The following is a 15092-nucleotide window of genomic DNA, read 5'->3' on the forward strand; positions in this document are numbered from 1 at the left end:
AAAATTCACCTGTATGTAGATCTTAGGTTGCGGCGCTTCTGTTTGAATGTTTCTGCTTTTAGGCATTCTGACCGATTTTGTGGGTATGACTGTATTTTTGGTAGATTAGACCGATCCGAAAGTCGAGCGTTCTGAACGTTAAAAAAATTGAAATAATTTTTATTAACAGCACAAAATAGGAATTTCGACTAAATAAAAACATTGGTTTTAAAACATTCACGAGGATTAATGTTCCACAATTTTCCCAGAATACTTCAATGGGGAACAGGATCTAATATTGAACCCAATTTAACAATTTTAAGATCTTACTGAAGAAAGTGGCACAGAAATTTGAAATTGTATCACCTAACTCGAGATACAAGATAAATACGTTGTATTCAAATTATGATCCCATAGTATTTATCAGTAAATACACTGACATCAAGCTTCAAAAACTAAATTTTATTTCTCTTATTAATAGCTATTAATAGTCGTAATCTCAATCTTTCTTTACGTTTCCTTTATCTGCATTAAGAGCTGGTCTATCGTGTTAGAAAAAAAAAGTTCAAAAATGTGTCTTTTCTATTTGTAAAGCTGATTTATATATAAGTTTGTTTTCATTGAGTATATTATGTGTTTCTTGAGCACGATTACCAATTATATTCCAAATATATTATTTTCATCATTAATACAGGGTGGACATAAAGTCTCTCCCTGATAACAAACATTAATAAGAAAACTAAGAATGATAGAAGCATGTGATTTGCGCAAATAATAGGCGAACTCAAACAGTTTTCTTTTTTCTTTTCTTTTTTTTTTAACCTGATTTAGAGAATTTCTACATGTGCTCTATTAGTTGCCAATGCGATGTCACATGCGAAATTTGCGCGTCGGGGACGGTCTTCTTGTGCTAACGCATGAAGAATCTGCACCTTGTATGCGTATAACTTTTGTGTTAAATTCTTAACACAGTTCATTTCGGAATGTCCAGTTGACATGATGTGCAACGCAAAGATTCCCTTCGGCTTAAAGCGACACGAACAGCTTCCAAATGTTCACTTACACTCGGTCTACCGCTTCTATCCGATCTAAAACACTTGTTGTTGGAATAAATTTGCTATACCATTCATTTATGCTCTTAATATCTGGTGGCTGTTGATCAGTGTTGGGCAAAATCAATTGAAATCAATTGCAATTGATCAATCAATTGCAAGTAATTGCTCTGAAAATCAATTGCAATTGATTTGAATTCCAATTGATTTCAATTTGTAATTGACAATTAATTTCAATTGCAATTGAATTCAATCATAAAATTAGCAATTAAATTTTCGTCAATTGTTAATTGTTAATTGGTCACCAGGCAATTGAAACTTTTAATTGTTAATTGTCAATTGCAAAGGGTGCAATTGAAACATTCAATTGTTAATTGCAATTGACAATTGAAACTTGTAATTGTTAATTGCAATTGAAATCAGCAATTAAAACTGAAGATAAGATGTGTGTATATTGTATTGTCCACTTGTTACTGTTTTACATATTTCAAATAAGGTACTTATAAGAAATGCTGGATACCTACCATCCATTCCCCCCCTGGGAAGAAAGCCGTCAAACTAAGTATTATTTAAATATATTATGTTTATGGTTCTATCCCCCTTGAAAGAACTCAATATGCCCGTCATGCATACAATAGGAATGAGCACGAGCGAGTTCGAGCGAGTTTTCTTTAAAACTCGACTCGACTCGAAGCAGACATCTTTGAGTTCGACTCGAGATCTCGGCTCGAAACATTTTCCCCCAACTCGACTCGAATTCGGATCGAGTTTCAGGTCGAGTCGAGCCAATTCGAGCTAAATCCTTTGTGTAGTTCCAAGTACTATTATCTTCAAGTATCCTACATAGACAATATAATTATCAATGATACTACTACTACTACTATAACTAATTATTATTATAACACCGTGTACATGTATAAACATGGAATATAGGCGGTTTGTATCGGAATACTAAAAATTAGTTAACTGTCGATCTCGGTAGTCAAGAAATCTTTAGGAGGCAAGGACATCGGTCACGAGGTTCTTGGTTTGAGTTCAGGAGGAGCAAGTATTAGGGCTCGAGCCAAAAATTGTTAGAAGTTATGGGACTCCAGCCAAACATGTTTAAAACTGCTCGACCCGGGTTTAGCGTTGTCAACGACTCAAGCGGCTCGGTCACAGCTCATTCACTTATCGAGCCGAACCGAGAAGTGAGCCGAGCCAACAGCTCATCCAACCGAGCCAGCTCGAGCCGAACCGAGCCGAGCTGATTGCTTACCCCAACCGAGCCGGTTCGAGCCATTGGCTTAGTTAAGCTAACTCGAACCCAGGCTATGGACTCGTTTCAACGGAGCTGGTTCGAGCAATTGGCTCCAATTGAGCCGAGTCGATAACTCGTCTTTACCGAGCCGGTTCAAGCCATTGGCTCAATTGAGCCCAGTCGATGGGTAATCCCAACCAAGCCAGCTCAAGCTGTACGCTCAGTTGAACCGAGCCGGGCCGGTTGACATCATCACTATTCCGATTGGGCTTCTACTTTGGCTAAAAAATTGAACCGTGCAGTTCTCAGCCTTGATGGTAAGAACTACAAAAAATGATATGAAATCTTTAGTTTTACGTCCCACGCTTATGTTGGTTAGGCTAAAGGAGACGGTGATGGTGGGAAATGAATGAAATGAAGAAAGTGGGAGGAAACGGAAGAACCCCGAGAAAATCCACGAGCACGGTGTTTGTCCACCATAAAGTCCAAACTGCGCGAGCTGGGATCGAACCAGGGACCTCAAGCACCGGAGGTGAACGCTCTACCACTGACCCACCGCGCCCCCTGGTAAGAACTACAGTATATACTTATATTGGTGCTCACGGCGTCATTAACTTGTTCCACTACCAACGAATTTCGAAGTACTTTGTTTTGCATCTTTTGTGCGTGTTTTGTGTCGCTTTGTGCGCCTATTCCCACATTTTGTGCATCACCGGAAGTGGGTCAAAATGGGCCTACAAATATGGCGGAACAAATTATTGCTCTTCCGCCACCAATGAATTTCGAGTTCGTTTCCTTCATATTGTTTTGTGCCGTTTTGTGCGTCATGGGAAGTGGGTTAAAATGAGTCCCCAAGGTGGGACGAAAATGACCAAGAGTTCCGCCACTATTAAATCTCGAGGTCGTTAATTTAGCACCGCGTACACTTTTGTGCGCCTATTTCGACGTTTTGTGCATTACTGGAAGACGGTCAAAATGGCCTCGAAGGTGGGACGAAAATGACCCACTGCTCCGCCACTACCGAATTTCGAGGTCCTTCCTTTTGCATCGACTACTGAATTTTCGTGCTGTTTCGTGCCCCCATTTTCACGTTTTTTGAGTCACCAGAAGTGGGTCAAAATGGGCTTCCAAGATGGGACGAAAATGACCCACTGTTCCGCCACTATCGAATTTCGAGGTCGTTAATTTCACATTGCGTACCCTTTTGTGCGCGTATTTCGACGTTTTGGCGTCACTGGAAGACGGTCAAAATGGGCCTCGAATGTGGGACGAAAATGACCCAGTGCTCCGCCACTACCAAATTTCGTGGTCCTTCCTTTCGCATCGACTAGTGAATGTTTCGTGCCCTTATTTCCACGTTTTGCCAGTCACCAGAAGTGTGTCAAAATGGGCCTCCAAAGTGTGACCAAAATGACCCATTGTTCCGACACTATCGAATTTCTAGGTGGTTTCTTTCGCATCGTTTAGTGCCCTTTTTTTAAAGTTTTCTGCGCCTATTTCTCGTCTTGTGCATCACCCGAGGTGAGTTAAACGGGGCTTTAAAGTGGGAGTTAAATGGCTCACTGTTCCGCCACTATCGAATTTCGGGATTGGTTCTTTCGCACCGTTTAGTGTGTATTTTGTACCGTTCTGTTCGCCTACTTCCACGTTTTGAGCATCACCAGAAATGCGTCAAAATGGTCCATCAATGTGTGAGGAAATAGAGCCATTGTTCCGCCACTATCGAATTTGGAGGTCGTTTCTTTCGCATCGTATAGTGCCTACTTTGTACTGTTTTGTGCTCATATTTCCACTTTAGTGAGACAACAAAAATGGGTCAAAAGGGCCTACAAGTATAGCGGAATAACATAATGCTGTTCCGTCACCATCGAATGTCGAGGTCGTTTTCTTCACATTTTTAATGCATGATTTGTGTCGCTTTGTGCATCAGTGGGAGAGGGTCAAAATGGACCTTTAAAGTGGAATGGATATGTCTTTTTCTGCCATATTGGTAGGTCGTCTTTGACCCACTTTTGATTGATTGATTGATTTTGAGTTTTACGTCCCGTTCAGCAGCGAGGCTATATGAGACGTGGACCTACTGATTAACGTGGAATCCGAACCACATGAGCTCCCGCCGGGAATCGAACCCGGGTCTCCCGCATTGACCCACTTTTGTTGGCCTACAAAACGTGAAAATATGCCCAGAAACGGTAAAAACATGCACTAAACAATGCGAAAAAGCGACCTTGAAATTCGATACTGGTGGGAGAGTGGATCATTTTTCTTCCCACTTTGAATGCCCATACGTGGAAATAGGCTTACAAAACGGTAGAAAACACGCACAAAATGATGTGAAGGAAACGACCTCGAAATCGTTCCTGACGGAACAGCATTAAATTGTTCCGCCATATTTGTAGGATAACATTGACCCATTTCCGGTGACGCAGAAAACGAGGAAATAGACGCACAAAACGACGCAAAAAATTTCCATGTAATTAAGCTGAATTTCCATTTAAGTTTGTAAGCTTAATTATATGGAAAATTTTATACATTTTTCCTTTACGTTGGTCTACTTTACGTTGATTTTGGACTTTTAAATTTTATTCAGTTTTCCACTGAAAAGTATCTATAATTCAACAAGGAAATAATTATTAATTATAATTATTATCTATATAATTGAATTCATTGTAATTTGTTCCATAACAAACACTTTACCATTTCGTACTAGCTTTTATGCCCGTTCTTCGCATGGATCAGATAAAATATCAATGTAAACGAACTGAACAACGGAAGAACAATCAAAAAACATTTCTAAAATTGGATATATTTTGTGTGAATATATATCCAACAACCGTTTCCGTACATGTGTTTTCATTGGGAAGGCTGATGGGGGCTGAATTTGAACGTATACACTATCGGGGGTGTCACTATACGTCTGAGCAACTCCCATAAATATGGATTCGAAACAAATTCTACTACTTCGACATGTCCCGGTGAACCACCCCTCAGACCCCCTTGGTTCATATTGTGAAAAAATCTCCTCTGGCCCCCACCAATCCCCAACCAATACCGCGAAAACTATGAATGTGATACTAACATCTGCCATTTTCTACTACTTTTTACATATGCCGGTATAAGTCCCTATAATCCTCTGGTTCCAATTTTGAAAAAAAAAAAAAAAAAATGCCTCTGGCCCACAGCCGATGGGGGCTGTATTTGGAAGTCAACGCCTGTGAAAGTATCACCATTCATCTCAGCGACAGCGAAAACTATGGATTTGAAACTAATATCGGTCACTTTCCATCATTTTTACATGTCTCGCAATTTCCCACCCCGGTGACTCCCCGCCCGCATACAATGGTGGCTAAATTTGAAAATCATCGCTAATGAAAGTATCATCATTGATCTCAGCCACCGCGAAAACTACGGATTTGACATCGGCCATTGTGGATTATTTTTACATGTCTCGTGATCCCTTTTATAATGCCCCCTTTCTTAGCTGATGGGGGCTAAATATGAAAGTAAACGCGGTCTTGAGTTTCACCATTGAGCTCAGCTATCCCGAAAACTATGGATTTGACATTAATATCGGTCATTTTCGATTATTTTTACATGTCTCGGAATTCCCCCCTCTGCTGACCCAAGGCCCGCATACAACGGTGGATGAATTTGAAAGTCATCGCTAATGGTAGTGTCGCCATTGATATGAGCAACCGCGAAAACCATGGATTTGACACTAATATCGGTCATTTTGGATTACTTTTACGTTTCGGTATCCCCTTCCCGTTGACCCACGGCCCACAGCCGAATACGGTGAATTTGGAAGTTAATGCGATCGGAGGTTCACCATTGATCTCAGCGACCGCGAAAACTATGAAATCGACACTGATATCGTTCTACTTTTACATGTCACGGTAAACGCCCCCCTGAGACCCCCTGGTTCGAATTTTGTTGAAAACGCTTTGCCTTGGTGTGGGACCTGGACCAAGGTATCTTTGACCAAAATTTGGTAACTCTCGGTCGACTTTTCTGGTCTCCAGGCCGGTCCCGGTAAACGTCCCCTGGGGACCACCTAATAAGGAATTAAAAAAAAAATCTCTTCGTCTTGGTCTGGGGCCTAGACCAAGCTACCCGTGAACAAATTTTGAAAAGTTTAGGTCCACTCGTCTCGTCCACAGGCTGCACAAAGATAGACAGACACACGAACAAACTCTATTTTATTTATATTAGAAATGTCAGATCCGCCGTTATTGTATTAGTGCGGTGCTTGAGCGATTGATCGTAGAAATTCAAACTCCGATGAGTGAATATTTTATAGGCTTGTTTTATTACAAGTTTAGACTCTTTAGTCAGTAGAGAATAGGGCGTGAATCATGGGTCAGAGTTGATGACAATGGGTTTTGGTGGGTCTGTGGGTCACAGTGGGTAAGAGTGGTTTATGATGAGTGGTGGGTCAGAGTGGGTCACGGTGGGTCGTGGGTCACGACGGGTGGTGAGTCAATTGGTCGTGGCTAAAGTTTTCATTGCCCCACGCCCTCTCTGAACTATAGTGTTGAAAATTAATTGTGAAAATCAATTGCAATTGATCAATCAATTGAAAGTAATTGCTGTGGAAATCAATTGCAATTGAATCAATTGCCAATTAATTTCAATTGCAACTGAATTACAGAATTCAATTGCAATTACTTTCCACTGCAATTACTTTCAATCAATTGATCAATTGCAATTGATTCTCCTTTTTCAGTGGCCAACTGCAATTAACAATTAACCATTACTTATTTCAATTGTTAATTGCAATTAACAATTAAATTTACAGATTAATTGTTAATTGTTAATTCAATTGAAATTTGCCCAACACTGCTGTTGATCAATCTCTCTTCTTACTGTTCGTCGAACTGTGACGGGAGATTTTGTTTCATGATACCACAACACACACTTCGTTCTCTGCTGTGCTGACGCCATTTTTAAACAAATGACTGTCCCGCTAAGGTCAGCTTCAGTAGATGGCAGCACAGCCTGTAGCAAAATCTTGAAGTATCATACAAGCGATATTTTCAGATCGCATTCTTTGTTTCCTTGTTATTATTGTTTGTTATCAGAGGAGATTTTATGTCCACCCTGTATTTCTGAATATCTAATACAAAATCATCTTGATCAACTGTGTATGTCATACGTAAATATTTACACGAAAACAATATGATAATGCTGCTTCTGATCTACAATTACAGTTTTTGTTTTACTTTCAGCAGTGTGCATTTCCTTTAAGCGTTATGTATATCTACCTTGTTTCTGTCCTCTGTGTATCGTATTACTATTTTCTGGTTAAAGCGTACATAATAAATAATACAATGACTTAAAAAAGAGAGAAAAAAGCCTTACCTTGCAAATGACATTACAAGCAGCAGTCCCGCGATGTAAGTTAAAATGCCACCAAATAACAAAGCATCTGAAAGGAAAAAAAAGTTTCACATTTAAGAAAAATAGCAATACTGATTATCTCACATTAGGATTGTTGCTTGTTAAAAGAATCATTTGTAAATTTACACCGGATCAAGGATGACGACAGTGAATTATTGAAACTCGATGCAATCTCCTTGTGGTCGCTAAAAGGTGTTTCTTTAATTATTACCTGATATAAGGTTTCAATGCCAAAGATACTTACTGGGATCCCATGACATTGTGGAATTGTGTTAGAAAATATTGTGTGTTTCTGACTTTCCTAAGGGACTCTCTGTCTCATTTTCCGAATGTGAGGCACGTGGTTCAGTCGTAGAAGGTTTACCTGTGGTGTGAAGGTCACTGGTTCGATCGGAGACCAAATGACTTGTCCGCAGGTTTCAGGGTTTGCCCAAGTGGGCCCAGCCCGAAAAAAACCCACCGGGTTTTTTCGGGTTGGACCCACCTGGGTTTTTGAGCTTTTTGTTAGTATATTGTTGGAACAACTAAGGTGATTACATTAAAAGTGATTTTTATCAGATTTTGGACTTTCCTGGGCGAATTAGATGCTTTCACATTAAGGTATACAACAACATAAGACTTATAAACATCTGAATGCAGCGAATGAATTTTAAAAATTAAAAAAACCTTAGTTTGAAGTAAGATATGCAATTTTATAATTTAGAAAATACTTTCCGTGAAAAGTGTGCTCCCTGACTCGGCGACGCCGAGGGACGTTATCGCTCATCGGGTTTAAGGCCATAGGTGCCGGTACTACCAGTAAATATGTAGTGCATTAGTAAAACTATTAGTATTATTGCTTTATTACCTTTGATGGTAACACAAGTATTCTTCAGTAAAATTTGGTTTTCCAAGAACAAGAGTTTAGTTCAGTTATTTTTCGCTACTTTTCAAATAAGCATTCTGTAGAATCAACAGCAGCAATAGTGTGAAAATTCTTGTCAAATTTAAGACGATTAAAGCTCGGGGTATCGAAGAGTAGGTAACTCTTACTATTTCAAATGCTGAATTCAAACTTCCTTACTAGTGAAAGTTTCGATATACACCAAGAAAAAGCTGCAGTTTCGAAGAAAGAAAAAAAAAAAAAAAAAACGTCGCGAAAGAAGTGCTCGGGAAATTCCCGCAATTCAACGCACAAAGCGTCGCAACTGAATGATTCAACAATAACACTATTTTACGCTGAAATATATTGAATTTCATTTAAGACATTTTGAAACATTTACTTATAAAATATGAATTATGTCTGTGTTAATTGTTTTAAATTAATTTTCTGGAAAGAGCCGCCTTGCAACAAGTGCTCGGGAAATTCCCGTAATTGAACGCACAAAGTATCGGAAGTGAACTCCAACCAGTGACGGCGGTTGAACGTTAAAAGTGTGTTTGTGGAGGGGGGATACATGATCTGAATATTTTATATCAATGTTAGTTTTTCTGGTTGCTTGTAACACTTTGTTTGACGAAAGGTTGTATAACTATTAGGATACTGTCTTTTTCAGTTAAAGTACCGTATATCGTGCTTCATATTTTATTAAGTAAATTGACAAGAGCAACGCAAGTAGGTACTACCCATTTGTACTCTTAAACAACGAAGCTGTAAGAAGAGATTTGATTCCTTGTTCATGAATATCTGTCTGGAAAATTGTGTGATCAGATTGGGAGCCTATTAATAACAAATTTGCAAAATATAATAGAAAGGATAATATTAATCAAATAATCATAGTAATGAATAATGAGGCTTGTTTTGCAAAAGTTATATTGAAACTGGAAATTAGTGAACAACTTATATATTTTAATTCCACGGATGCTATTATATGTGTTATTACTCTTAGGATGACAGTGAATACTACAAGCATATGCTACGACATTTAAAGAAATACTTTTGCAGCTTCCCGAAACATGTTCGCTGCCAATAAGTACAGTTTTCACTTTCTTGGAATATATCAAAACTCAGCAATACTTAGTCCCTCCACATTTCAGTTATACAAAATAATCCTAAAACCTAGAATTATGCTGAATTCACTAAATTTAATTGTACATACAAAACTGTATATGTACACCCCTAAACCTAAACTCGTATATTACACTGCAAAATTAATATTCCTTACTGAGCTCATTCGTGGCTAAGCGGTTAGCGTACACGCCTTTGACGTGGGAGACCCGGGCTCGATTCCCGGGAGGAGCTCAGATGGTTCTGACTCCACGTTGATCATTAAGTCCACATCTCATATAACTTCGCCGCTGAACAGGATGTTAAACTGAAAAAATCAAATCAAAATATTCCTTATTATTAAAAAAAGAAAATACATTTTAGGAACTGTCGATTTTTGTGCAATTAAAGAATAACTTGTGAAGGACTTCTTTCCTTGCGAAATGTTATATCAATTAGTTCCAGAGCGGCTGACTGCTCAAAGTCCGCTCGAATTGTGGCGCTCAAATAGGTTAATTTTTGGGCCATTTTAAGTGGCAGTTCAAACGCAATTCCTGTAGCTTTCTTAATTCCACGGGAAGACAACCAATGCGTACTCATGGAACGACAAATATTTTATGGCACCATTTTTATTCTATGAACCAATAATACATTCAAAACTTTATATTTCCAAATGAAACTATATACATTAATGGGTAATTGCAAAAAAGTGAGAGGCAACTGCCCCCTTTGCCCCTCTAGTTGCCTCCCATGACTCCAACAATAAAACTATTTATTTTACACTGGAAAATATTTATGTCGTATAAGACATTTTGAAACACTTATTTTGTAAAACACGAATTATATATCTTCGTTTTAAATTAATATATTTGAGTTCATATTTGGCGACGTCACTGAGGCTCCTGGGATGATTCGATCTACATTTGTTCGTTCGTCTGCCTGTACACACATACTGCAGGGTATCACTTTCGGTCTTTTAAGTTTAAATTTCAGGGTACAAGCACGAAACACACTAAATTTCCTGTATAAATTTTGGCGGCATACCAAAGTAAAATTTCAAAATGGCGGCCATTCTTTTTTCAGAATAGCGGATATCCAAGCTACAAAGTGTAATTTTTGGTCTTTTAAGTTGACATGTTCAGAGTAGAAGCACGAGATACTCTAAATTAGCTATATGTACTTTGGCAGCGATCCAACGTAAAATTTCAAAATGGCGGCCGTTTTTTCAAAACTGCAGTGAATAGAAAATTGTTGTGACAATTGTGACAAGTTGTGACAATGATAATCTTGAAATATAAATCACATTTTAACACTTTTACCCTAAAAACATTGAAATATTTCGAAAAAACCCAATTAAACCCGAAAAAACCCACATGGGCCCAGGTGGGTTGGGCTTTTTCAAAAAACCCGGGTTTTTTCAAACCCTGGCAGGGTCTTTCCGCTTCCTCCCACATTCTCACTCCACCAATTCTTTCATAATATTTCACTTTTATTAATCATCTCTGTCCATTAGCCTAAAGGGCTTAGTCGTGGGACGTTAAAGGAAAAACAGCGATAAAATTATACGAATCTGAAAGATATCCATACTTTAACGTAAGTCAATTTTTAAGAAAAAAAAAATATTTAACACAAAAAGAATGAGAATCCGCTAATCATTGTTGAAAAAAATAAACAAACCTCTCAATTTCACATACCGAGTCATTCGGACATGAAAATCTACGCTAGGCCACACATTTCAGCATACTTTTCTTATCTATAGGGACTATGGCTGAACAAATAAAAGGAATTTTACTTTTAACACAGACAAAGTCTGGTACATTTTGTTAAAGATTACATAACCGGCCGCGTAATAAGCCTGTCAGGATATTTTAATGCTTCAAAACGTTAAATTACGGGTATTTAAGCAGGGCCACAGCTAGGGGAAAAGGGCAAACGAAACACGTGCTCCGGGCATGTGATTGGAGGGGCGCTAAAAGGGCTCCTTCCCGCCTTTCATTTCCATCAGAGCATTTCCGTACCTTGTAAATAACATCATGCGGGAAACGGATGATTAATGGAAGTTAACAATTATGAAAGTACAATTCTTGTATTCTCCTATTGAGAATCGAAGCGGGGACCACGCGCACCAAAGACGCACGCACCAGCCACTAGACCAGCTGCAAGGGCCAGTGATTTCGTGTTTGTCTCGGGTGACACGAACTCTAGTTGTAGGATTCAAATTCAGTCTATCATCCCAGCTAGTGGACAGTTGAATCAAGGAATCTTTGCGAACAAAAAAAGTTGGAAGCAGGACATATTCTCGCTTAAGCGTATCCTCCACTATCCTCGTTTATGCATATACTTACCGTCAGTGCCACGCCTACTTCCTACGGATGCAACCCCTCGCTTACGCTCGAGCTCTCCTACTGCGTTTTGCTCTGACTCGGTTAGACAGCATTTGTGTTTTTTAGTAACCACCTAGCAAAAGTTGCTTCGTGTTTTATGCACTGTAGTTTTTATGCCATACTTAAGGCACCGTATTTATACTCAGCCTTCTTGAAGTCAATCTGCAACTAGAACTGGAGCTCCTCATTTGTTATGGTAAAAGATATGCATTATTCATGAACATAATGACATAGCACGTAAGAAAGAAGTATTTTGGCATAAATTTTGTAGTGATTAATATCGCAGAAAGATGTGATTGATAGTGGGCACCATCCCGAAACCCCTTTAAAAGTTTATTTTCCTAATGCCGTAAGGATTTATCGTTTTAGTAATTTCTGAGTAGAGCGTAGTTTGTAACATTTAATGGTTGGAGGGTACTAATTTAGCGCTATAATACTGTATAGTTACATACGGATGTAGGAAAACGCAAAAGAAGCACGAGAATAAGAAAGAGGAGTAATTGTAGGTAAGGTATATTAAAGCATCACGTAAGTAGTAATACAAGGTTGAATCCAGCCTTATCAGCGGCAGCCATCTGCGGAAGATTAGTCTAAAGATTTTTTTGTTTTATCTATTAATAAACTATACAAGAAATCAATTTTAATTTACCTCAGAAACGACATAAATGAATGGCACAAGCAACCAATTATGTACATGAATTTGAAAAAATGAAATGAAATCTTTCAGTTTTACGTCCCACGATTATGCCGGTTAGGCTAAAGGAGACGGCGATGATGAGTAATGAATGAAATGGTGGTGTGAAGAAAGTGGGAGGAAACGGGAGAACCCCGAGGAAACCCACGTACACGCTGTTTGTCCACCACAAAGTTCACTTGGCGGGGGCTGGGATCGAACCCGGGACCTCAAGCACCAGAGGTGAACGCTCTACCACTGAGCCACCGCGGCCCCTACATGAATTTGAAGTGTAACACAAAAACCTTTATCAAAAATAAGAACTACATCTATAACACAACATCTTAGAAAGTAAGCTCCTTTGTAGGCACATTCCAACAGCCCACTTGGAACAGAAAGTTGAGGGGCGCCACAAGAAATGATTGTTTGAAGAAATTCAATCCTTTCAATAAGTATCTCCAATCTCCTAAGCCTTTTGCACTTATTTTCTTGGTGCTCACGCACCAACTGCGTATAGATTCATAACATGCCTACAAACACATATGCCACACATAATATATTTACAAACTTATGTGATATTAAAACGATCATCCGTTAGAAAAACACGTACCAACTTATCGTAGGAGGTCACTACAATGCGTAATACAAGGTTGCATTACTACTTATACATTCCACCTTAGGGTATGAAGCTAATGGACCACTTACTACAGCGGGGGTATGTCCATATGGAGGCGGCGTGTCAACGACGGTGGGTATACGCATAAAAAATAAGGGTTATAGTTAATGAGCCGTACTTCCCATTTAGGGAAGGAAGAGAAACGCCATACTTTCAGGAATTATTCATTGACTATCTAGGATGTTAAAAAGTAGGTAATAGACTGAGTTCTTGCCCTTGTACTTAGGGTGTTTAGGTAGTGCAACAGTAAGATGTATCCTCGTGCACGGGAGATGAGAAGTAGCTGTTCTTAACTATTACCAAAATAAGTACGAAAAACACGCAGCAAACTGTACTAGGTGGTCACTACAACGTATCTTCGAATTACAATTCTATACTAACGAACCACGATTTTTAACGCTATTTATGTGCTTACAGGTGATTAATATTTTCTTCCTCTGCGAAAATATACTTTAGTCGTCCTCTGTGAATTGGCATAGTTTACATATAAATTTAAAATTGCCTCTTTTTTTTTCCGACCTGTTACTGTACGGATAATTAGAACCAAATAATTAAGTACGGTAAATATTTGGTTACAATACCTATAACACTATATAAGAAAAATAACACTACTACATGTAGACAACACTGCCAGGTTAACTGTAAAAGTACTTCAGCTTAAAATGTGTGTACATAGATTAGAATTTTAATTCAAATAGAAAAACAAATCATAAACTTACTCGATGCTTTCGGATAATCTTGTTTTCCTCCATCCGACGTCATTTTTATTTTAGACTGAAGAACTTAACCAATATTAATTGATTAAAATAACAACTGTGTTTCAAGTTCACAGATAAATATTCTCGAAATTTATCGACTCAATTTATTATTTCCAATATTATTGACACACCTCAATTTCCACCATTTTCCGACACCAGCACCATCTATTATAAAATTTCTTAACGAGACAAAGTAAACATTAAAGTAGGGTAAGGAGATGTTGAGACGAGTTCAGTTCTATCCCCTCAGAGGAATTAAAGGAAAGTTACACATATATGATGGACATTTGGGGATATAATTTCACTGGATTTCAATTTTTCAGTGCACTGTAGGTATCTAATTCCGTAACGATCTTCGCAAAATTTGCGGATCTGAATGCACCACAAATAATGCTTCAAATGATCATAACTGTAGTGCTGATTAACGTAATCAAAAACGCAAACTTTGCATTGCGTTTTTGCAACCCGCTATGGAATGCTACATTTTTCTTTCTACATAGAGTTTATGAAAAATACGGTTTTACGTAAAAGTCTGTATGGTACAGGAAGTACATACTATGCACACTCAGGGGCCTCATGCATTTTGGTGGTAGGAGTGTTTTTTAGTCACGACTAGTGTTGTAAAATTTCCGGAAATTTTGAAGCGGCTGGTAAAAAACCGTTTTTTCCGGTTTCTTTCCGGAAAAATAAAAAAAATTGGGAAAATAACAAAAATCTTTATATTAGGTTAGTTTTACTAGTAATGGAACCGTTTTTTCTAACGCGTAAAAATGTAAATTGAGAAATTTCAATATTGTGAATATTTAAAAAAAAAAAAAAGCAGCATTCGAAAATAAAACTGTTGTAATTATCTTGAAAATTAATAGTCTGCACTCATTTCCTTTAAATGCCTTTTAGTCGTTTACTCCTGGTTGTGCATTAGTTACAGAACTTTTACAGTTCCATGCACATATACCATCATAAA

At 38.3% G+C, this 15092-nt stretch overlaps 1 protein-coding gene across 1 annotated transcript in view; it reads right to left on the reverse strand.

Annotated features, from left to right (window-relative positions):
- pck (Claudin superfamily protein pickel) overlaps positions 1–14325 on the reverse strand; it is a 45685-nt gene extending 31360 nt beyond the window's left edge. The window contains exons 1-2 of the mRNA XM_081769814.1: positions 14090–14325; positions 7633–7699 (exon numbers count right to left, since the gene is read on the reverse strand). Coding sequence (XP_081625940.1) covers positions 7633–7699; positions 14090–14132 — 110 coding nt within the window. The 5' untranslated portion in view covers positions 14133–14325. The remainder of the gene's footprint in view (positions 1–7632; positions 7700–14089) is intronic.
- Between the last annotated feature and the right edge of the window lie 767 nt (positions 14326–15092).

This window comes from Thermobia domestica, chromosome 8, assembly GCF_964235325.1.
Source record: "Thermobia domestica chromosome 8, izTheDome1.hap1.1, whole genome shotgun sequence".
Lineage (NCBI taxonomy): Eukaryota > Metazoa > Arthropoda > Insecta > Zygentoma > Lepismatidae > Thermobia > Thermobia domestica.